The 24838-nt window shown below is 42.0% G+C and overlaps 1 protein-coding gene across 1 annotated transcript in view; it reads right to left on the bottom strand.

The window, feature by feature from the left end:
- Positions 1–21894, bottom strand: part of VWF (von Willebrand factor) — a 195832-nt gene extending 173938 nt beyond the window's left edge. Inside the window, exons 1-5 of the mRNA XM_056517205.1 lie at positions 21728–21894; positions 8638–8689; positions 7909–8076; positions 4263–4365; positions 990–1198 (exon numbers count right to left, since the gene is read on the bottom strand). Coding sequence (XP_056373180.1) covers positions 990–1198; positions 4263–4365; positions 7909–8076; positions 8638–8689 — 532 coding nt within the window. The 5' untranslated portion in view covers positions 21728–21894. The remainder of the gene's footprint in view (positions 1–989; positions 1199–4262; positions 4366–7908; positions 8077–8637; positions 8690–21727) is intronic.
- Between the last annotated feature and the right edge of the window lie 2944 nt (positions 21895–24838).

Here is a 24838-nt window from a genome sequence, read left to right as displayed (position 1 = left end):
CGAATATTCGCGAATTCGAATATGGCCTATGCCGCTCAACACTACTCAAACTCTGAAGAATTATACAGACTTGACATCATGAAGTGTGATTTATGACTTGACATCATGAAGTGTGATTTATGACTTGACATCATGAAGTGTGATTTATGACTTTGGCGGGAATGATGCTTCACTCCAGATAAGAACGAGTGAGGATGGATAATGGAGATTAGATACAGGAAAGAGCAGAGAGAGGAAGTTCAGTAATGTCAAAAGGCGGGGTGGGAAGTTTATCTCCTTTTTTCTACATACTTGCAAAGATTTCACTTACTGATGACCTTTCAGGATGTTGGAGGTGACAGAGTCTCTTTAAAGGGGTACTCCGGCCCCTGCGGAGAGCTCACGTATAGTGTTGCTGGCGAATATTCGCAACGCAAATTTTATTCGCGCATATCGCATATTCGCGAATTCGCAAATATTCGTGAATATAGCACTATATATTCGTAATTTTTGTTTTGTTTTGTTTTTTTCACAGTACACATCACAGTGATCACTAGTGTTGAGCGGCATAGGCCATATTCGAATTGGCGATATTTTGCGAATATATGGACGAATATTCATCATATATTCGATAAATTCGCATATTCGTAATATTCGCGGTCTATTTTCGCATATGCGAACATTCACCTATACGAAAATTAGCATATGCGATAATTAGCATAAACCTAAATTAGCACAAGCAACAAAATCGCATATGCGAAAATGTACATGCATAAATATTCGCATATGCGGATTTTTGAATAATAAAATGTTCACATATGCGGAAATAAAGCGTGAATATTGCGACTATGCGAATTATGCGAATATATGACGAATATTTGTCCATATATTCGCGAAATATCGCCAATTCGAATATGGCCTATGCCGCTCAACACTATTCACGTATTCTTTGCATCAGTTTCACGAAAACACTTTGGGATTGTATCTACAAATCTGGATCTTTTTTTAACCTTCTTGAGTCATAAAATCGTCTTCTGCAAGCTGGTTGAAGTTCCCGCATAGTCCACACGTCCTGTTAAAATGTTCGGTGGACAGTAGGATCTGCGTATTCCCGCTGACATCGATCTTCACCATTATACCATGTTCCTCACTAGAGAGTTTATAGTATCCAGCCTCGTTCTCCAGGAAAATCCCATTGGCGGCGTACGGCATGGTGATGCTGTAAAAAATAAAAAACAGGAAACCAGACGCTTACTTAACGTTTATCACTCAACACATGGAGAGACACAGGACATTTCATTCCTCCCAACCTCCGTCCTCTCCTGTTCTAACATTGGTGTTTATCTCCCAAGACTGGTGACTACCAACAGGGATGAAAATTGCACAAACAGTTAAACTAGTAACTAAAACAGACTAAAAGGTCAAAAAAAAAGGTCAAAAACGAAAAAAAAAATAATTTGGACCAAAAGCAAAAACATTAGGTCAAAGGCAAAAATATCGGACGCTATGAATTATGTAACACTCTGGGCAGAACTGGTACATTGGTTTATGTCTAGTGTAGAGTCTTAAAGGGGTACTCCGCCTCTAGATATCTTATCCCCCTATCCAAAGGATAGGGGGATAAGATGTCTGATCGCTAGGGGTCCTGCCACTGGGGACACCTGCGATCTCCCTGCTGCACCCGGCGTTCGTGACATCACGGACACGCCCCCTCAATGCAAGTCTATGGGAGGGAGCGGCGCGCCGCTCCCTCCCATAGACTTGCATTAAGGGGGCGTGGTCATGACGTCACAAGTCATCCAGCACGGAGCAAAGTTTGCTCTATGCACCGGATGTCTAGGGTGCCTCAGCCAGCGGCAGGACCCCCGTGATCAGACATCTTGTCCCCCACCCTTTGGATTGGAATACCCCTTTAATTATCCCTTCCACATTAGACATGTGTCTGTCAAACCCATCATTTTTTGTGGGACCAGCAAACCATCTAATGTTTATTGGGGCCTCATAATGTTTTCCCAACAAATGAGAAAACAGGCATGTTGGATTTCAACTGCCCAATTCTTTTGTTCTTGGTAACATAAGATGCCACCAGTTTGGCAGCAGCTTACCACTCCTCTTTCAGTTTCCAACGCATCAAAATTAGATTAAGTCCAAGCCTATTGATGGCTGTATTCGGCTGTATTTCGGCAGCCCCATAAACACTGAATGAGGCAGCAATATGCACACAGGACCACTGCTCCATTCAGACTCCGTTTAACTGGAATGGGTGGCTCAGGGACCTCATTCTGGGGATCAGTGGGGGCTCCAACAATTGGGCCCCGATGGATCATGCAATAATCACCTATATTGCAGATATGTGATGAAAGTTCTACCTGGGATAACCCCATTATTTTTACTTAACTGGTACCAGAAAGTTAAACAGATTTGTAAATGACTTCTATTTAAAAATCTTAATCCTTCCAGTACTTATCAGCTGCTGTATGCTCCACAGGAAGTTGTATTTCTTTCTGAAGTTTTTTTTCCCCCTTCAGTCTGACCACAGTGCTCTCTGCTGACACCTCTGTCCATAGCAGGAACTGTCCAGAGTACAAGAAAATCCCCATAGCAAACCTCTTCTGCTCTGGACAGTTCCTGTGACAGACAGAAGTGTCAGCAGAGAGCACTGTGGTCAGACTGAATAGAACTCCAGAAAGAAATACAACTTCCTGTGGAGCATACAGCAGCTGATAAGTACTGGAAGGATTAAGATTTTTAAATAGAAGCCATTTACAAATTTGTTTAACTTTTTGGCACCAGTTGATTAAAAAAAATTAAAATAATAATGTTTTAAACCTTTAGGGGGTGGCCCATGAGTCAAAAACACCATGGTCTAACACAATGGATCGGTTTAATCTAGTGTGTTCCTTTATTACCAAACCTTAACACTTAACTAACATCTAAAGATTCCAATTGACTCCCAATAGTTGTCAGGTATTCCTCCCCACCCCATACACATGCATGCGCGGCTCAGTTAAAGGGGTACTCCGGTGGAAAACTTTTTTTTTTTTTATATCAACTGGTGCCAGAAAGTTAAACAGATTTGTAAATTACTTCTATTATAAAAATCTTAATCCTTCCTGTACTTATTAGCTGCTGAATACTACAGAGGAAATTCTTTTCTTTCTGGAGCACAGAGCTCTCTGCTGACATCATGACCACAATGCTCTCTGCTGACCTCTTTGTCTATTTTAGGAACTGTCCAGAGCAGCATATGTTTTCTATGGGGATTTTTCTTAAATTAGACAGAAATGTCAGCAGAGAGCTCTGTGTTCCAAAAAGAAAAGAATGTCTTCAGTTGTATGAAGCAGCTAATAAGTACTGGAAGGATTAAAACATTTTAATAGAAGTAATTTACAAATCTGTTTAACTTTCTGGCACCAGTTGATAAAAAATAAAAGTTTTCCACCGGAGTTCCCCTTTTGAGAAGCTCCCATACATGTAAGGGTGGGTTCACACCACGTTTTTCAAATACGGTTACCGTATACGGTTTTCCGCTAAAAAACAAATGGCAAAAACCGTATGCAACCGTATGCAACCGTATGACTCCAAATTAAAACGTATACGGTTTTTCCCCGTACGGTTCTATCCGTTTGCATCAGTTTTTGCCAACGGTTTTGCTATTTTGTTGGAATTAGTTTTCCAGCAATTTAATAAAGTTACTATTGTTCTATTGAAATTCCAATCTGCGCATGTGTCAACTCCAAAAACGGATTCGAAAAAACCGTGTGCAACCGTATTCTGAAATTCTGTGTACGGTTCTCATAGACAACAATGTTAAAAGAACCGCGTACGGTTCGCATACGGTTTTCCAACCGGAGGCAAAAACGTGGTCGACAGCGTTTTTGCCTACGGTTGAAAAATCGTCAAAACCGTATCCGAGGCAAAACGGATGCAACCGTACACAACATTTGGAATACGGTTTCCAATGCATTCTCTATGCATACGGTTTCAGATACGGTTGTATAGGTTTTTTTTGCGGAAAACCGAATACGGTTACCGTATTTGAAAAACGTGGTGTGAACCCAGCCTAAGACAGTCATAGTCCAAAGAAAATCTAACCCAAAAGCTAAAAAAATAAGAAAAATGGTAGAAGGTTCCATTGGTGTGCATTGGGTGACGTCAACAGCATATCAAAGTCAACCAGAGAAATAGCAAAAATGGTAATTCCTTAAAAATGCCTTGTGGTTTTTTGGTTCCTCCCATTGGGTTCCATTATGAGATTATTCATTGGTGGTTTATCCATTTACCTTTTCTCTCCTTCTGTGGCCGTCCCATCCAGAAACACATGAATGTCGTAATATTCTCCCAGATACATTGAGACGCTGTTCTTTTTACCATGTCTGTAGTCCACTAAAAAGACAATTCCCATCATCATATATCCATCATAAATCAGCGAATAGTGCGCCATCATACAGATCATGTGATGTATCAATCTATACAAATCTAATGACATAGGAACCAACCCCTCATTCAACTAAAAACACTTAAAGGGGTACTCCAGGGGAACACTTTTTATTTTTATTTATTTCTTAATCAACTGGTGCCAGAAAGTTAAACAGATTTGTAAATTACATCTATTAAAAAATCTTAACCCTTTCAGTACTTATCAACTGCTGTGCTCATGTCTATTCTCCTCCAATTCAAGGTTGGTAGAGGATCTGAACTAAAAAATTTAGGAGCCCCCTTCCCAGTAAATGGACTGAATAATAGTTGGAATATTTGCAGCTTTATTGTAAATCCTCTTTAAAACAGCATTTTTTTTATATGTTTTTTTTTTTTTTTGTTTCTGTAATACTCGGGCCACAAGGATTTTTAGTTTGAAATCCCGTAATAATATACTTTTGTAGGATTGTATACTTAAAGGGGTATTCCAGGCAAAAACTTTTTTTTATATATCAACTGGCTCCGGAAAGTTAAACAGATTTGTAAATGACTTCTATTAAAAAATCTTAATCCTTCCAATAGTTATTAGCTTCTGAAGTTTTCTGTCTAACTGCTCATTGATGATGTCACATCCCGGGATCTGTGCATGATGGGAGAATATCCCCGTAGGAACTGCACAGCTCCCGGGACGTGAGTCATCAGAGAGCGGTTAGACAGAAAACAGCAACTCAACTTCAGAAGCTAATAACTATTGGAAGGATTAAGATTTTTTAATAGAAGTAATTTACAAATTTGTTTAACTTTCCGGAGCCAGTTGATATATAAATAAAAGTTTTTGTCTGGAATACCCCTTTAAATATATGATGTTTAATTTATGTTTAAAAGTATGATGTCTATGTTTATTGCTTTAATATCTTGTAAAGATATGTCATGAACAATAAAAGGAATTTAAAAGGGAAAAAAAACAGCATGCGCTCGAAACGCGTCAAGTTGTGTCAGACCATGTGAAGTGTTGAAGTTGTTCCATGCTGTTTTAAGGGGGTACTCCGGTGGAAAACTTTATTTATTTTTTTTAAATCAACTGGTGCCAGAAAGTTAAACAGATTTGTAAATTACTTCTATTAAAAAAAATCTTAATCCTTCCAATACTTATTAGCTGCTGAATACTACAGAGGAAATTCATTTCTTTTTGGAACACAGAGCTTTCTGCTGACATCACGAGCACAGTGCTCTCTGCTGACATCGCTGTCCATTTTAAGAACTGTCCAGAGTAGGAGAAAATCCCCATAGTAAACATATGCTGCTCTGGACAGTTCCTAAAATGGACAGAGGTGTCAGCAGAGAGCTCTGTGTTCCTAAAAGAGAATAATTTCCTCTGTAGTTTTCAGCAGCTAATAAGTTCCGGAAGAATTATGTTTTTTTAATAGAAGTCATTTACAAATCTGTTTAACTTTCTGGCACCAATTGATTTAAAAAAAATAAAATAAACATTTTCCACCGGAGTACCCTTTTAAAGAAGATTTACAATAAAGCTGCGACTATTCCAAGTGCTGGATCATTTCGTTTTTCTTCATTGTTTGGATACGGAGAGTCTGAGTGGGGATCCGTGCACGGGACATAGCAGGTGAGCTGGACTTCATTACATTTTCCTGAATATTTGAGACCTATAATAGTACCAGGATCTGGAGGTAAAACCCAAGATCTGACAACATTCTAACAAATGTGCGCAGTATTATTATCCCCAATTGTTGGGAGTAACAAGATTCTGCAAGTGCCTTGCTGCTGCTCATCTCCCTCTCGTTGTGGCAATTAACATGCATGTCCCATCACTGGATTTCTTCTAGTTAGCAGAAAGGATATGAGAACAAGCTCAACCCCGCCACCTTTTTGGTAGCTATCCTTTAACATCATTGTTGGCCCCGCGATCAGACATCTGATTCCCTATGGATAAGTGATCAGATGTTAATGCACAAAAGATCCATGACTGTGGGTATGAAAAGGCTCCAATCGGCGCTTCTCCCGGGAGTTCCAGGAATATCAGTAGGGCAAGGAGCACTCGGATACTCGAGTGATGAAAGGACAATAAAATTCATTCACATAAAAAGCGCTAGGACTACGCGTTTCAAGGGGAGTGACCCCCTCTTCATCAGGTCCAGTAATCACTGGACCTGATGAAGAGGGGGTCACTCCCCTTGAAACGCGTAGTCCTAGCGCTTTTTATGTGAATACATTTTATTGTTGAGTATCCGAGTGCTCCTTGCCCTACTGATATTCCTGGAACTCCCGGGAGAAGCGCCGATTGGAGCCTTTTCATACCCACAGTCGTGGATCTTTTGTGCATTCTACCTGACCGACCTGAGACCTACTCCGGACGGGAGAGCTCCTGGCTGCACCCCGGCTAACTACCCTGATAACGGGCGAGAGGCTACTTAAGGTGTTGCACTCTCAGTGCAACACTTCCAGGTGAGCAGACTGTGATTACCCCACATTGCTCCTCCATTCTACCAGAATAACGGCACATTGCTGCGCACTTTTGTCTGTCTTTTTCTCCTTCATATGATAAGATGTTAAGAAATAGTTGGCTTAGATGTGAACTACATCAATTATATTTTTCGGGAATTCCCCAGGTCATTATTCTCATATTTTTTGTTGACCGTATTTCATAATTCATAACTGAGTTATGATCCAAATAAAACAGTTGTCTGCAGATGGGTATTCTTTTCTTCTGGAGAGATTTCTGGCTTGGCACACATTCCCAGTCAGTTTCTAAGGCTCCTGAGTTGGAGTAAAACACTGATGTTAAAGGGGTACTCCGGCCCTAAGACATCTTATCCCCTGTCCAAAGGATAGGGGATAAGATGTCTGATCGCTGGGGACCCCCGCAATCTAACATGCAGGAAACGCTGGAGGCTCCAAGTCTTATGCCTCCCGACCATGGGGATGGAGTATCATGATGTCATGACATCACAATTCTCCGTCCCCGTGGTCGGGAGGCATAAGACTTGGGGCCTTCAGCGCTTCCTGCAGTGCTCACAGGTGGGTGCTGCATGCCAGTTTGTGGGGGTCCCCAGCGGCGGGACTCCCGCGATCAGACATCTTATCCCCTATCCTTTGGATAGATGTTAAGATGTCTTAGGGCCGAAGTACCCCTTTAAGTGAAAGCTACCTGAAAAGGTGGCATAATTAAGTTGCTTTGCATATCTTTTCTTCCCAGAATTCCCAGTGGACTGCTTATGGCCTATAAATCTCCTCACACCTCAAGGAGAAACCTTACCCCTTTTACTCACTTCTAGTTAGCAGTGATGACAGGAGAACGGAGTTCGGTCACCTAATATTAAAATTTCATAATCTCTTCTTGGGTGGGGTATAGCCCCTTTCAACATAAGTGTTTTAATCGTTCTTGGGAGCCTTAGAAACTGACTGGGAATGTTAGCTAAGCCAACCATTTATCCCGTGCTTCATCATATGGAAAATGTCCAAGTATAATAACATGAATGAGTATATACTCACCTAGCAGGGTGAATGAATGCTTGTGACAGTCTCCAGCCAACATGTAGCTACAGTCTCCGACAAAATCATAAAAAGTTCCATCAAACGTTCGGATGTGATTGTTTCCAAAAAGACTGCATCTTGTCAGCGAGGACCAATCTGGTTTACCAAATACATCCAGAGGTGTTCCTATATAAATGTAAACATCGAGTTACAATAAAATAAATGTATAATAATATTTTCGTGATTATGTATAGTTTGCAGTTATTGGTATCGTTTCACATTTTTGCTTTGTGTTTTTTTATATTTATTTATTTAGAATTTTTAAATATGATCAGTTTACAGATTTTACCCAACCAGTGTGTCTCCAGCTGTTGCAACAGCTGAAGACAAACTAGTTGGAAACACTGGAGTAGATGCATAATTTTCCTAGCTTTTGCAAGTCTCCTTTTTTCATGAAAACTTAACCGGGAATGTATTATGCTTGCACAAAATGAAGCCAAAAGTATATTTCATATATAAAACACATATAATAATTATTTTTTAAGGAACGTTCACACGATCGTAACTTGCAGAGAGAGAAACCCACCTCCGAGTTACGCGACCATTCACTTCACGGATCTGCCGGCTATCTCAGAATTTCGGAGTTACCCATTGAATTGAATGGTAACATAATGGTTGAATGGTAACATAACCACTGCGAGTTACAATCGTGTAAAGGTACCCTAATAGAACAAACAGATGCCGTACCTGGTGGAATCACGCAGACTGCTAACAAGGCGATCAATGGCAGGAGATGCATCTAGACAAAACATAAAAATAGATTGATAGGCAAAATGTGACCATATTTTTTGCAACTGAAAAAAAACAAAAAAATTGACAATAAGGGTATTAAATAAACAGTAGAAATAAATTATGTTATTATTATTATTATTAATATATTAATGATACTAATAATAATAATGACAATAATAATAATGTTGTTGTTATTAGTATTACTATTCATTTATATATATATATATATATATATATATATATATATATATATATATATAGCAACAGAAGAATGCAGCAGCACACTGCCAGCACAAGGATATAGGTGAAACATGAACATGCAGATAAAACATGGGGAGCTATACAGCTATGGTGTAATAGATGCAAATGTGAAACTATGAAATAGTGAGGCACTTAGCTCGCAAATTTGTCTCCGCCGGCGGTCAAATAGCTTGGACCGTCCCACCGCAATAAGGTGGCCTCATTGGGACGGACCCTACACTGTGAATATGCCTCTGTGTGAACAGTTCAGTAAGCATGGCAGGGTCTGGAACATCCAAGACACCTTATATACACACCTGATAGAGGTGGGTGGAGTGCAAGGCCAACATGGAGGTAGCCACTCCCCCGTATGTGCAATACAGACAAAGAATAAGTCAGCCAGCACTTTAGTTGATACCAAACTATTATATGGACCTGGCCTACAGGTGCACGCTACTAGGCTAAATATACAGCGACAGGTCCATATAGTAGTTTGGTATCAACTTAAGTGCTGGCTGATTTATTCTTTGTCTGTATTACACATACGGGGGAGGGGCTACCTCCATGTTGGCCTTGCACCCCACCCACCTCTATCAGGTGTATATATAAGGTGTCTTGGATGTTCCAGATCCTGCCATGCTTACTGAACTGTTCACACAGAGGCATATTCACAGTGTAGGGTCCGTCCCAATGAGGCCACCTTATCGCGGTGGGACGGTTCAAGCTATTTGACCGCCGGCGGAGACAAATTTGCGAGCTAAGTGCCTCACTATCTCATAGTTTCACATTTGCATCTATTACACCATAGCTGTATAGCTCTCCATGTTTTTTTTCATATACATATATATATATATATATATATATATATATATATATATATAATGCCAACCTATTCCATAATGCTGGACAACAACAGAGAAACTATACTATCGAGCGGTAAACAAATTGTCACAAGAAAATCATGTGCAGTTACTGTAACATAAAAGCAACAAATATAATTGCCCAGATTTACTCTTCCTTTTGTAGGTTGTTTTTTTCTTTTGCTTTTTTTGTAGTGTATTTTGAGTTTTTACAAGAGATTTATCAAGTGTTTCTATCTGATTATTTCCTATGTTTGCATTGAGACTGACAAAGCAGCTCACAAAACCTAATAGGGGGTCTGCGTTGTTTTTTTCTTTTTTTTTTCTTTATACATCCCAAGATGTTTACAAAGGGGCAAATTGTCTCATAATGGCGCAACGGAACCACATGGTGTTTGCACTTTTGTGACCAACCGTAAATTGGTCTGTTTTCACATTAGTGATGCAATTGTCTCAATTTGATGCAAAAATGGCACACATTGGCATAAGTAGGCGCTCAGAGTCACTTGTGAAAAACCAGCCAAATACACTAGCCCTCATTTACTAACAGGGTCGAGTTTTGATTTTGTCGGTGATTTTTTATGGATGTCACTAATTAGTGGAGCTTTTGTCCAAAAATGTTGGCACAGGTGACAATTGTGGCACATGATAATAAAAATACAGAAAAAAACGCCTTTCGCCAACCCAAATTAATTTACAACACTATGGAAATTTCTTAATATTTCTATTAAGTTTACATTTTGAGCATTGCATTTAACTTTTTCACTCTTTATTTTAAAAGTTAATAATTCCACACACATTATCAATAGGGAGCATATTAATCAGCTAAATCCTAAAATATAATCCACCAAGTGAGTGGTTAAAGGGGTTATCCAGGAAAAAACTTTTTTTTTATATATCAAAATTGTAAATTACTTCTATTAAAAAAATCTTAATCCTTTCAGTACTTACGAGCTTCTGAAGTTGAGTTGTTCTTTTCTGTCTAAGTGCTCTCTGATGACACGTGTCACGAGAACCGTCCAGTTTAGAAGAGGTTTGCTATGGGGATTTTCTTCTAAACTGGGCGGTTCCCGAGACACGTGTCATCAGTGTCACGATGCCGGCTGGCAGGAGGTGGATCCTCTGTGCCAGAGAGGGATTGGCGTGGACCGTGCTAGTGGATCGGTTCTAAGTCACTACTGGTATTCACCAGAGCCCGCCGCAAAGCGGGATGGTCTTGCTGCGGCGGTAGTGACCAGGTCGTATCCACTAGCAACGGCTCAACCTCTCTGACTGCTGAAGATAGGCGCGGTACAAGGGAGTAGACAGAAGCAAGGTCGGACGTAGCAGAAGGTCGGGGCAGGCAGCAAGGATCGTAGTCAGGGGCAACGGCAGGAGGTCTGGAACACAGGCTAGGAACACACAAGGGAACGCTTTCACTAGGCACAAGGGCAACAAGATCCGGCGAGGGAGTGCAGGGGAAGTGAGGTATATATATGGAGTGCACAGGTGAACACACTAATTAGAACCACTGCGCCAATCAGCGGCGCAGTGGCCCTTTAAATCGCAGAGACCCGGCGCGCGCGCGCCCTAGGGAGCCCTGAGGCCTTCTATATATAGACCAGCAAGGGTGGGGCTTGTAACCTGTCTCCCCCTCCCATTGTATGTGTGCCTAGTACACACTGGAGGCGACTGGGAAGCAGTCTGCAAGTTGAACCTTAGGCTGCTGTATATCTGGTTCCTGGTTTTATGTATCTGGCCAGGAAAAAGGTTAGTGGTTAGGTCCCGCATCACATGAGAAACCTTGGCGTGGTATGCGGGCTCAGGTATGTCCTTCATATAAGGATATACTGGCTAATGTCTCATTTTTACATCAGTTTTGAGGATTAGCTAATGTCATTGTATAGTTACCACAGGATTGAAACCCCACTCTTGTCCATAGGTGCAGGTCCTCTGCCCCATTGTATGAGTGCACAATTGCACTTGGGGTTGAGCACCTGGTATCACCTTGAGACTACGTTGTTATGTTTTTTTGTTTAAAGTTAGTCATGTTGTACACATCCACATACACGTTTATCAGGTGTCAGGATGTGATTGTGGTACTTGTGACCGTCTGCAGGCGTCCTCCATTGTACGCATTTTTTGCTGGGGATATCGCCCTTAGCAACGGTTGACATTTGCAGGGCCTCCACCCCAGCGAAGGTGCACAATTGCACTTGGGGTTGAGTTTCCTGCTATAGCCATGTCCATGCAAATATAAGCCGGCAAGCGTCTTTTAAGGCTTATACCAATGCGCCCTTTTATCTTATTGGGTAGCGTTGGGGGTTTCACCTGTGAGGCCTGCTATATATAGACCAGCAAGGGTGGGGCTTGTAACCTGTCTCCCCCTCCCATTGTATGTGTGCCTAGTACACACTGGAGGCGACTGGGAAGCAGTCTGCAAGTTGGACCTTAGGCTGCTGTATATCTGGTTCCTGGTTTTATGTATCTGGCCAGGAAAAAGGTTAGTGGTTAGGTCCCGCATCACATGAGAAACCTTGGCGTGGTATGCGGGCTCAGGTATGTCCTTCATATAAGGATATACTGGCTAATGTCTCATTTTTACATCAGTTTTGAGGATTAGCTAATGTCATTGTATAGTTACCACAGGATTGAAACCCCACTCTTGTCCATAGGTGCAGGTCCTCTGCCCCATTGTATGAGTGCACAATTGCACTTGGGGATGAGCACCTGGTATCACCTTGAGACTACGTTGTTATGTTTTTTCAGGACCGACGGAGAGCGAGTCAGGTACGGGAGCCGGGTGCGCATCGCGAGCGGGCGCCACCCGCATCGCGAATCGCATCCCGGCTGGAGGCGGTATCGCAGCGCACCCGGTCAGTGGATCTGACCGGGGCGCTGCAGTAACGAGAGTGTAGCGAGCGCTCCGGGGAGGAGCGGGGACCCGGAGCGCTCGGCGTAACAGTACCCCCCCCCTTGGGTCTCCCCCTCTTCTTTGAGCCTGAGAACCTGAGGACCAGACTTTTATCTAGGATATTGTCCTCAGGTTCCCAGGATCTCTCTTCAGGACCACAGCCCTCCCAGTCAACCAGAAAAAAGGTTTTCCCTCTGACCTTTTTGGAGGCCAGTATCTCCTTTACAGGAAAGATGTCCGAAGAACCGGAGACAGGAGTGGGAGAAATAAGTTTAGGAGAGAAACGGTTGAGGATGAGTGGTTTAAGAAGAGAGACATGAAAGGCATTAGGAATACGAAGAGAAGGAGGAAGAAGAAGTTTGTAAGAGACAGGATTAATCTGGCACAAAACTTTGAAAGGACCAAGATAGCGTGGTCCCAATTTGTAGCTGGGAACACGGAAGCGGACATATTTAGCGGAGAGCCATACCTTGTCTCCGGGAGAAAAAATGGGGGGAGCTCTTCTTTTCTTATCAGCAAACTTCTTCATGCGTGATGAAGCCTGTAAGAGAGAATTTTGGGTCTCTTTCCATATGGTGGAAAGATCACGAGTTATTTCATCCACAGCGGGCAAACCAGAGGGCAAGGGAGTAGGGAGGGGGGGAAGAGGGTGACGGCCGTACACCACGAAAAATGGGGATTTGGAAGAAGATTCAGAGACTCTGAAGTTATACGAGAATTCGGCCCATGGTAGAAGATCTGCCCAGTCATCCTGGCGGGAGGAAACAAAATGCCGTAAATAATCACCCAGGACCTGGTTAATTCTTTCTACTTGCCCATTGGATTGAGGATGATAAGCAGAAGAAAAGTTTAATTTAATCTTGAGTTGTTTACAGAGAGCCCTCCAGAATTTTGACACGAATTGGACGCCTCTATCCGAGACGATCTGCGTGGGCAACCCGTGAAGACGAAAAATGTGTACAAAAAATTGTTTTGCCAACTGAGGCGCTGAAGGAAGACCAGGAAGAGGAATAAAATGTGCCATCTTGGAAAATCGATCAACGACCACCCAAACAACAGTGTTGCCACGGGATGGGGGTAAGTCTGTAATAAAGTCCATACCAATCAGAGACCAAGGCTGTTCGGGGACAGGCAGAGGGTGAAGGAGACCAGCAGGCTTCTGGCGAGGAGTCTTGTCCCGGGCACAGACAGTGCAGGCCCGCACAAAATCAACAACATCCGTCTCCAGAGTCGGCCACCAATAGAAACGAGAGATGAGTTGCACGGATTTCTTGATGCCCGCATGGCCTGCGAGATGGGAGGAGCGACCCCATTTGAGGATTCCGAGGCGTTGGCGTGGAGAGACGAAGGTCTTCCCTGGAGGAGTTTGCCTGATGGAGGCTGGAGAAGTGGAGATCAGGCAGTCAGGAGGAATGATGTGTTGCGGAGAGAGCTCTACTTCCGAGGCATCCGAGGAACGAGAGAGAGCATCGGCCCTGATGTTCTTATCGGCAGGGCGAAAGTGAATTTCAAAATTAAACCGGGCAAAGAACAGAGACCACCTGGCCTGGCGAGGATTCAGCCGTTGGGCAGACTGGAGATAGGAGAGATTCTTGTGATCGGTGTAAATAATAACTGGAAATTTAGATCCCTCCAGCAGATGCCTCCATTCCTCAAGTGCTAATTTAATGGCCAGTAGCTCTCGATCCCCGATGGAGTAGTTCCTCTCCGCCGGAGAGAAGGTCCTAGAAAAAAAACCACAGCTAACAGCATGCCCGGAAGAATTTTTTTGTAGAAGAACCGCTCCAGCTCCTACTGAGGAGGCATCAACCTCCAATAGGAAGGGTTTAGATGGGTCAGGTCTGGAGAGCACGGGAGCAGAAGAAAAGGCCGACTTGAGCCGTTTAAAGGCGTCTTCCGCTTGAGGAGGCCAGGACTTAGGATTGGCATTCTTCTTGGTTAAAGCCACGATAGGAGCCACAATGGTGGAAAAATGTGGAATAAATTGTCTGTAATAATTGGCGAACCCCAAAAAACGTTGGATAGCACGGAGTCCGGAGGGGCGTGGCCAATCTAAGACGGCAGAGAGTTTGTCTGGATCCATTTGTAGTCCCTGGCCAGAGACCAAGTATCCTAGGAAAGGAAGAGATTGACATTCAAACAGACATTTCTCCATTTTGGCATAAAGTTGATTGTCACGAAGTCTCTGAAGAACCATGCGGACATGCTGGCGGTGTTCTTCTAGGTTGGCAGAAAAAATCAGAATATCGTCCAGATACACAACAACACAGGAATATAAGAGATCACGAAAAATTTCATTAACAAAGTCTTGGAAGACGGCAGGGGCGTTGCACAGGCCAAAGGGCATGACCAGATACTCAAAGTGTCCATCTCTAGTGTTAAATGCCGTTTTCCATTCATCCCCCTCCCTGATGCGGATGAGATTATAAACACCTCTTAAGTCCAGTTTGGTAAAGATGTGGGCACCTTGGAGGCGATCAAAGAGTTCAGAGATAAGAGGTAGAGGGTAGCGGTTCTTTACCGTGATTTTATTAAGACCGCGGTAGTCAATTCAAGGACGTAGGGAGCCATCTTTTTTGGACACAAAGAAAAATCCAGCTCCGGCAGGAGAGGAGGATTTGCGGATAAACCCCTTTTTTAAATTTTCCTGGATGTACTCAGACATAGCAAGAGTCTCTGGGGCGGACAGAGGATAAATTCTGCCCCGGGGTGGAGTAGTGCCCGGGAGGAGGTCAATAGGACAGTCATAAGGCCTGTGAGGAGGTAGAGTCTCAGCTTGTTTTTTGCAAAACACATCAGCAAAGTCCATATAGGCCTTAGGGAGACCGGTTACAGGGGGAACCACAGGGTCACGGCAGGGAGTACTGGGAACCGGTTTAAGGCAGTCCTTGAAACAAGAGATACCCCAGCTCTTGATCTCCTCCGTGGACCAATCCAGGGTTGGGGAATGGCGTTGGAGCCACGGTAGTCCAAGGAGAATTTCGGAAGTGCAATTGGGGAGGACCAAGAACTCAATTTTTTCTTGATGAGGTCCGATGCACATTAGAAGGGGCTCCGTGCGGTAACGTATGGTACAGTCCAATCTTTCATTGTTAACACAATTGATGTAGAGGGGCCTGGCGAGACTGGTTACCGGGATGTTGAACCTGTTGATGAGAGAGGCCAAAATAAAGTTTCCTGCAGATCCGGAATCCAAGAAGGCCATAGTAGAGAAGGAGAAGGTAGATGCAGATATCCGCACAGGCACAGTAAGGCGTGGAGAAGCAGAGTAGACATCAAGAACTGTCTCACCTTTGTGCGGAGTCAGCGTGCGTCTTTCCAGGCGGGGAGGACGGATAGGACAATCCTTCAGGAAGTGTTCGGTACCGGCACAGTACAGGCAGAGATTCTCCATGCGGCGTCGTGACCTCTCTTGAGGTGTCAGGCGAGACCGGTCAACTTGCATAGCCTCCACGGCGGGAGGCACAGGAACGGATTGCAGAGGACCAGAGGAGAGAGGAGCCGGGGAGAAAAAACGCCTCGTGCGAACAAAGTCCATATCCTGGCGGAGCTCCTGACGCCTTTCGGAAAAACGCATGTCAATGCGAGTGGCAAGATGAATGAGTTCATGTAGATTAGCAGGAATTTCTCGTGCGGCCAGAACATCTTTAATGTTGCTGGATAGGCCTTTTTTAAAGGTCGCGCAGAGGGCCTCATTATTCCAGGATAGTTCAGAAGCAAGAGTACGGAATTGTATGGCGTACTCGCCAACGGAAGAATTACCCTGGACCAGGTTCAGCAGGGCAGTCTCAGCAGAGGAGGCTCGGGCAGGTTCCTCAAAGACACTACGAATTTCCGAGAAGAAGGAGTGTACAGAGGCAGTGACGGGGTCATTGCGGTCCCAGAGCGGTGTGGCCCATGACAGAGCTTTTCCAGACAGAAGGCTGACTACGAAAGCCACCTTAGACCTTTCAGTAGGAAACTGGTCCGACATCATCTCCAAGTGCAGGGAACATTGTGAAAGAAAGCCACGGCAAAACTTAGAGTCCCCATCAAATTTGTCCGGCAAGGATAGTCGTAGGCCTGAAGCGGCCACTCGCTGCGGAGGAGGTGCAGGAGCTGGCGGAGGAGATGATTGCTGAAGCTGTGGTAGTAGCTGCTGTAGCATCACGGTCAGTTGAGACAGCTGGTGGCCTTGTTGCGCTATCTGTTGTGACTGCTGGGCGACCACCGTGGTGAGGTCAGCGACAACTGGCAGAGGTACTTCAGCGGGATCCATGGCCGGATCTACTGTCACGATGCCGGCTGGCAGGAGGTGGATCCTCTGTGCCAGAGAGGGATTGGCGTGGACCGTGCTAGTGGACCGGTTCTAAGTCACTACTGGTTTTCACCAGAGCCCGCCGCAAAGCGGGATGGTCTTGCTGCGGCGGTAGTGACCAGGTCGTATCCACTAGCAACGGCTCAACCTCTCTGACTGCTAAAGATAGGCGCGGTACAAGGGAGTAGACAGAAGCAAGGTCGGACGTAGCAGAAGGTCGGGGCAGGCAGCAAGGATCGTAGTCAGGGGCAACGGCAGGAGGTCTGGAACACAGGCTAGGAACACACAAGGGAACGCTTTCACTAGGCACAAGGGCAACAAGATCCGGCGAGGGAGTGCAGGGGAAGTGAGGTATATATATGGAGTGCACAGGTGAACACACTAATTAGAACCACTGCGCCAATCAGCGGCGCAGTGGCCCTTTAAATCGCAGAGACCCGGCGCGCGCGCGCCCTAGGGAGCGGGGCCGCGCGCGCCGGGACAGGACCGACGGAGAGCGAGTCAGGTACGGGAGCCGGGGTGCGCATCGCGAGCGGGCGCCACCCGCATCGCGAATCGCATCCCGGCTGGAGGCGGTATCGCAGCGCACCCGGTCAGTGGATCTGACCGGGGCGCTGCAGTAACGAGAGTGTAGCGAGCGCTCCGGGGAGGAGCGGGGACCCGGAGCGCTCGGCGTAACAATCAGAGAGGACTTAGACAGAAAAGAACAACCTTAACTTCAGAAGCTCATAAGTACTGAAAGGATTAAGATTTTTTAATAGAAGTAATTTACAAATCTGTTTAACTTTCTGGAGCCAGTTCTTATATAAATATAAATATATATATAAAAGTTTTTCCCTGGATAACCCCTTTAAGTTGCTGTTTTTGGGTTCATTTCTAACCATCTATTTCCTTGTCTGATCTGGGTCATTATTTAATATATAGATAACTAAATAAATATGAAAATAAATAAGTAAATAAATACACGAATGAAAGGGTATAATAACAGGATCAAGCTTGTGTCTAACAGAATATAAACCTAAAGTTCACACTTCCAATTTTTTTTAATGTTTTTACAAAAATGTTGCTGTTTTTTTTGTTTTTGTTTACAACATTTAAACATATTTATTTATCTATTTATTTTTTAATTAAAGAGCAAAAAAAAAAAAAATAATCTTATTCCTATACAGAACGCACTATGGCTACACTGAGGCTTTTAGTATCGCTTCTGACCGATTTTAGCTATTACAATTCTAGTCCTGAGTTGTATATACCGTAATCTTGTGGACGCAGCTGTCACTCAATAGTTCAGGTGAAAACACACAATCTAAACCGCAATGTAACTGCAACACAACCTGATGTTTTCACCTTTAGGGTTGGTTTAGAGATGAGCGAACTTATAGTAAATTCGATTCGTCACGAACTTCTCGGCTCGGCAGTTGATGACTTTTCCTGCATAAATTAGTTCAGCTTTCAGGTGCTCCCGTGGGCTGGAAAAGGTGGATACAGTCCTAGGAGACTCTTTCCTAGGAATGTATGCACCTTTTCCAGCCCATGGGAGCACCTGAAAGCTGAACTAATTTATGCAGGATAAGTCATCAACTGCCGGGCCGAGAAGTTTGTGACGAATCGAATTTACTGTAAGTTCGCTCATCTCTAGTTTGGTTCATTCTTGGTTTTGCATAAAAATACTGACCAATATTCTATGTGTGAACACAGCCTTAAAATCTGAAATAATACTAGTAATAAATAAATAAATAATTGTATAAATAAAAAATGATGTAATTTTTTTTCCCAAAAATATTTTATCATAGAAATATATGTCATATAGTGTCAAAAAAGTGCATCCAAAACTAATTTGGAGATTATATCTAGCTGCCCGAGTATGCCCGGGGTTGTAGTTTTGCTACAGCTGGAGGCACACTGGTAGGTAAACACTGGGCTAGTTAAATACACGTATAGCAAAGACTGTATGTAGGTACATAATTTTAAGAAACTAAAAATTAAATAATAAGTATTAATAGGTAATTAATATACTAAATACTAAATGGCAAAAATCATGTTATTTTTCATCCAAAAATATTTTACCTTAGAAATATCTGTCAAGTAGTCTCATAAATAAGTGCATGCAAAAGTCATTTGAATATTATTTAGATAGATAAATAAATAGACAGACAGATAGAAATGAGATAGACAGATAAATATGAGATAGATATATATTAGATAGATATATAGATATGAGATAGATAGATATGAGATAGATAGATATGAGATAGATAGATAGATAGATAGATAGATATAGATATGAGATAGATAGATATGAGATAGATAGATATAGATAGATATGAGATAGATAGATATAGATAGATATGAGATAGATAGATATGAGATAGGTAGATAGATATGAGATAGATAGATATGTGATAGATTGATAGATAGATATAATATAGATAGATATGAGATAGATAGATAGATAGATAGATAGATAGATATGAGATAGATAGATATAATATAGATAGATATGAGATAGGTAGATAGATATGAGATAGATAGATATGTGATAGATTGATAGATAGATATAATATAGATAGATATGAGATAGATAGATAGATATGAGATAGATAGATAGATAGATAGATATAGATAGATATGAGATAGATTGATAGATATAATATAGATAGATATGAGATAGATAGATAGGTAGATAGATATAAGATAGATAGATCGATATGAGATAGATATGAGATAGATAGATATGAGATAGATAGATAGATAGATAGATATGAGATAGATATGAGATAGATAGATAGATATGAGATAGATTGATAGATAGATATAATATAGATAGATATGAGATAGATAGATAGATAGATATGAGATAGATAGGTAGGTAGATAGATAGATAGATAGATATGAGATAAATAGATAGATAGATATGAGATAGATATGAGATAGATAGATAGATATGAGATAGATAGATTTAAGATAGAGAGATAGATATGAGATAGATAGATATGAGATAGATAGATTAGTGTTGCTTGCGAATATTCGCAATGCGAATTTTATTCGCGAATATCGCAAATTCGCGAATATTCGCGAATATAGCACTATATATTCGTAATTACGAATATTCGTTTTTTTTATTTTTTTTTATTTTTTTTATTTTTTTTAATTATTTTTTTTTATCACAGTGATCATCCCTCTCTGCTTCCAGCTTGTGTGGAGTAATGAAGGCTCTAATACTACTGTGTGAGACTGGTGCGCGAAGTTTCGCATATAAGCGAAAATGTGTATATGCTAATTTTCGCATATGCGCATTTTTGTATATGCGAAAATAAACGAGAATATTACGAATATGCGAATTTAGCGAATATATGACGAATATTCGTCCATATATTCGCGAATATTCGCGAATTCGAATATGGCCTATGCCGCTCAACACTAAGATAGATATGAGATAGATATGAGATAGATAGATTGATAGATAGATATGAGATAGATAGATAGATATGAAATAGATAGATAGATATGAGATAAATATGAGATAGATATGAGATAGATAGATTGATGGATAGATAGATAGATAAGAGATAGATAGATAGATAGATAGATAGATATGAAATAGATAGATAGATATGAGATAGATAGATAGGAGATAGATAGATAGGAGATAGATAGATAGGAGATAGATAGATAGGAGATAGATAGATAGATAGATAGATAGATAGATATGAGATAGATAGATATGAGATAGATAGATAGATAGATAGATATGAGATAGATAGATAGATAGATAGATATGAGATAGATTGATAGATAGATAGATAGATATGAGATAGATAGATAGATAGATAGATATGAGATAGATAGATTTGAGATAGATAGATAGGAGATAGATAGATATGAGATAGATATGAGATAGATAGATATGAGATAGATAGATAGGAGATAGATAGATATGAGATAGATGCTTCAGAATGGCCGCATTGGGAGACCGAAACGAAACACTTTTTTTGATGGAATAAAATCTTCTTTTCATCACTAATCTCGCCTGCAGCCTTTGCTTATGTTTGATATAACTTTACAGCTTTGGACCCAGACGAAATCTTACTGCTGGCTTATACATCATTTGGGACTGTGCTGCTTTGCTTTGTCCTTTTGTTAGATAAATAAATAGATAGATAATAGATAGATGGATAAGTAGATAGATAGATAAATAGATCGATAGATACAAAATAAGGTTGTCCGGGCATGCTGGAAGTTGTAGTTTGGCTACAGCTGTAGGCACACTGGTTGGGAAACACTGCCTTAGCCTAATATACATATACCAAAGACTGCCGGTTAGAGTAAAAGGTATATAATTACGGTATACTAAATAAATAAATAAATAAATAAAAATTCTAATAACAATAAATTATTTAGATAAATTACAATAATTATGCAATTTTTTTAGCTGTCGGGGAGGGGGGGGGGGCTAATTGAGATCATTTTTAACATCAGACATATGTCCTAACCTACTTAATAACAAAGCACATCCAGAGCAATTGCATCCACTGATACAATGAAATATCAATAAAGTTTATACATTTTAGGGGGTGGGGATTTCTAGTTTAGGGCTTACCCCTTGGGGGGGGTGACCCCTAAAGGTTGTTAAGTGTCATAAATAAGTGCAGGCAAACATCATATGGATATTATATACTCAAAGTTATACATGAAAAGGTTGCAGAATAAAAAATTAAGAGAAAGACGTAAGTCCGAAACTCAAGTTCCAGTTACCTTAATGTGTTTGTAGATGGTAAAATCCCAAAGAGATTGGTGGTCCCGATGTTCAGCAGCCCATGGCCCCCCGTCCTGTACACCTCCGTTGCTGGACCCCGGACTAGAGGCTCCTAAAAGTTTGACATCTTATGTATACCTAAGGCAGGAACTTTTGTTCATTAAAAGGAAAGATAAATGGTGAGTGCTACATCCGTCCGAACCCAGACACAATGGTGTAAAACCCTATCGGAGAAATCAGTTGGCTTAATGACCAGAGCCGAACAATGAGAGGAAACAACTCCAAAAAAACAGGCCCCAAAACCTTCTTGACAGATTAGAGTTTGAAAGAATTTATGGGAGAATAATACTGATGAGCCAACAAAACAAGAGAATTACACGGACACTGACACAAGAGAATGTCCTGAACTCGTCCAAAGAAAAATACACATTTCTCATGTTATCCTATAGCTATGCTTCCCAACCAGGGTGCCCCCAGCTGTTGCCAAACTACAACTTCCAGCATGCCCGGACAGCCAACGGCTGTCCGGGCATGCTGGGAGTTGTAGTTTGGCAACAGCTGGAGGCACCCCGGTTGGGAAGCACTGTCCTATAGGCACACACAGCACTGCCGCTGCCACTGTGTGCCCTGATGGGACAGTATGGTGAAATATGGTGAAATGGTGAAATATGCTGCGTGCACGTTACGTGTGACCCTACTCCTAATTTTTTGTTTTTCTTTTTGTGAGGTTTGGAAGTAGGGTCCCACGTCACAGTCATGTCACGTCTCCAAATCCTACCGCAAACACAGGGTTACCGACGGTTGGCCCTGTGTTTGCGCAGGAAGTATATTTCCTTCTGCGCAGCACATGTTGCGCAGCGTTGAATTCACAAAGTGGAAAGAATTTTCAAATCAACTGGTGGCAGAATTTTTTTTTATAGATTTGTAAACTTCTTCTATTAAGAATTGTAATCCTTCCAGTACTTATCAGCTGCTGTATGCTCCGGAGGAAGTTGAGTAGTTCTTTCCAGTCTGATCAATGCTCTCTGCTGACACCTCTGTCCATGTCAGGGACTGTCCAGAGCAAGATAGGTTTGCTATGGGGATTTTTATCCTACTCTAGACAGTTCCTGACACGGACAGAGGTGTCAGCAGAGAGCACTGTGGTAAAACTGGAAGTTGAATAATTATTTCCAGTCTGACCACAGTGCTCTCTGCTGACACCTCTGTCCATGTCAGGAACTGTCCAGAGCAAGATAGGTTTGCTATGGGGATTTTATCCTACTCTGGACAGTTCCTGAGGTGTCAGCAGAGAGCACTGTGGTAAAACTGGAAAAAACGGCACAACTTCCTCTGGAGCATACAGCAGCAGATAAGTACTGGAAGGATTAAGATTTATTAATAGAAGTAATTTACAAATCTGTTTAACTTTCTGGAGCCAATTGATATGGAAAAAAAAATGTTTTCCACCGGAGTACCCCTTTAATGGCTTCTCCTTCGGCAAAGCAAGGTTGCGAACCGCAAGTGTGGTGGGATGCTGAGGTTTGGCTTTTTTAGGCTGTGTGTACCCTTTTTTAAATTTTTATTACATACTATGTACATTGACTTGACTGAATTTTTTTTGTTATTTTGTTTTGCACTGAGCACTTATTGGGTAGCATGCTTCTGTATACACCTGTATGCACCTTTGATGTTTTTACCAGTGATGAGTGAGCTTCGGCGAGAGTGTGCGATTCATGGCGAGTGAACTGACAGGGAAAGGATTAACCCCTTAAGGACACATGACGTATTAACCCCTTAAGGACACATTGACGCGGCGTGGCTAATAACGCGCGGCATTGATCGCTGTGCCGCGCGCTATTAACCCTTTAGACGCGGCGTTCAAAGTTGAACGCCGCGTCTAAAGTGAAAGTGAAAGCATGCCGGTAAGCTCAGTGGGCTGTTCGGGATAGCCGCGGTGAAATCGCGGCATCCTGAACAGCTTACAGGACAGTGGGAGGGTCCCTACCTGCCTCCTCGCTGTCCGATCGCCGAATGACTGCTCAGTGCTTGAGATCCAGGCCTGAGCAGTCATGCGGCAGAATCATCGATCACTGGTTTCTTATGAGAAACCAGTGATCAATGTAATAGATCAGTGTGTGCAGTGTTATAGGTCCCTATGGGATAACAATGATCAGTGTGTGCAGTGTTATAGGTCCCTATGGGAGCTATAACACTGCAAAAAAAAAGTGAAAAAAAAAGTGAATAAACATCATTTAACCCCTTCCCTATTAAAAGTTTGAATCACCCCCCTTTGCCCATTAAAAAAAAAAACACAGTGTAAATAAAAATAAACATATATGGTATCGCCGCGTGCGGAAATGTCCGAACTATAAAAATATATCATTAATTAAACCGCACGGTCAATGGCGTGCGCGCAAAAAAATTCCAAAGTCCAAAATAGTGCATTTTTGGTCACTTTTTATACCATGAAAAAATTAATAAAAAGCGATCAATAAGTCCTATCAATGCAAAAATGGTACCGTTAAAAACTTCAGATCACGGCGCAAAAAATTAGTCCTCATACCACCCCATACACGGAAAAATAAAAAAGTTTTAGGGGTCAGAAATTACAATTTTAAACGTATTAATTTTCCTGCATGAAGTTATGATTTTTTCCAGAAGTCCGACAAAATCAAACCTATATAAGTAGGGTATCATTTTTTTTCCGTTTCACCGTAGATTTTTGGGCGCAATGACTGACGTCATTACAAAGTAGAATTGGTGGCGCAAACAATAAGCCATAATATGGATTTTTAGGTGCAAAATTGAAAGAGTTATGATTTTTTAAAGGCAAGGAGCAAAAAACGAAAATGCAAAAATGGAAAAAAAAACGGTCCTTAAGGGGTTAAACAGCACTTGTTAACTCCTTGGGGGAGTGGGAGAGTGGTGTGTGTGTGTGTGTGTGTGTGTGTGTGTGTACATTCTACAGCCATCTATATAGAGTTCTACTTGCCTCCTTGTTCCTCCTCTAGTGATTACAATGTAGCCCCGCCCCCCCTTCTATTGGCCACGATGAAGTCACTAGAGGTGGGCTACATGAGAAGTTCACAGCCTGCAACAAGGTGCAGTAAGTATGGCTCTGTTCACAT

This window comes from Hyla sarda, chromosome 4 (assembly GCF_029499605.1).
Source record: "Hyla sarda isolate aHylSar1 chromosome 4, aHylSar1.hap1, whole genome shotgun sequence".
Lineage (NCBI taxonomy): Eukaryota > Metazoa > Chordata > Amphibia > Anura > Hylidae > Hyla > Hyla sarda.
The sequence above is the reverse complement of the archived record's forward strand: the minus strand, read 5'-3'. Positions and strand labels throughout refer to the sequence as shown.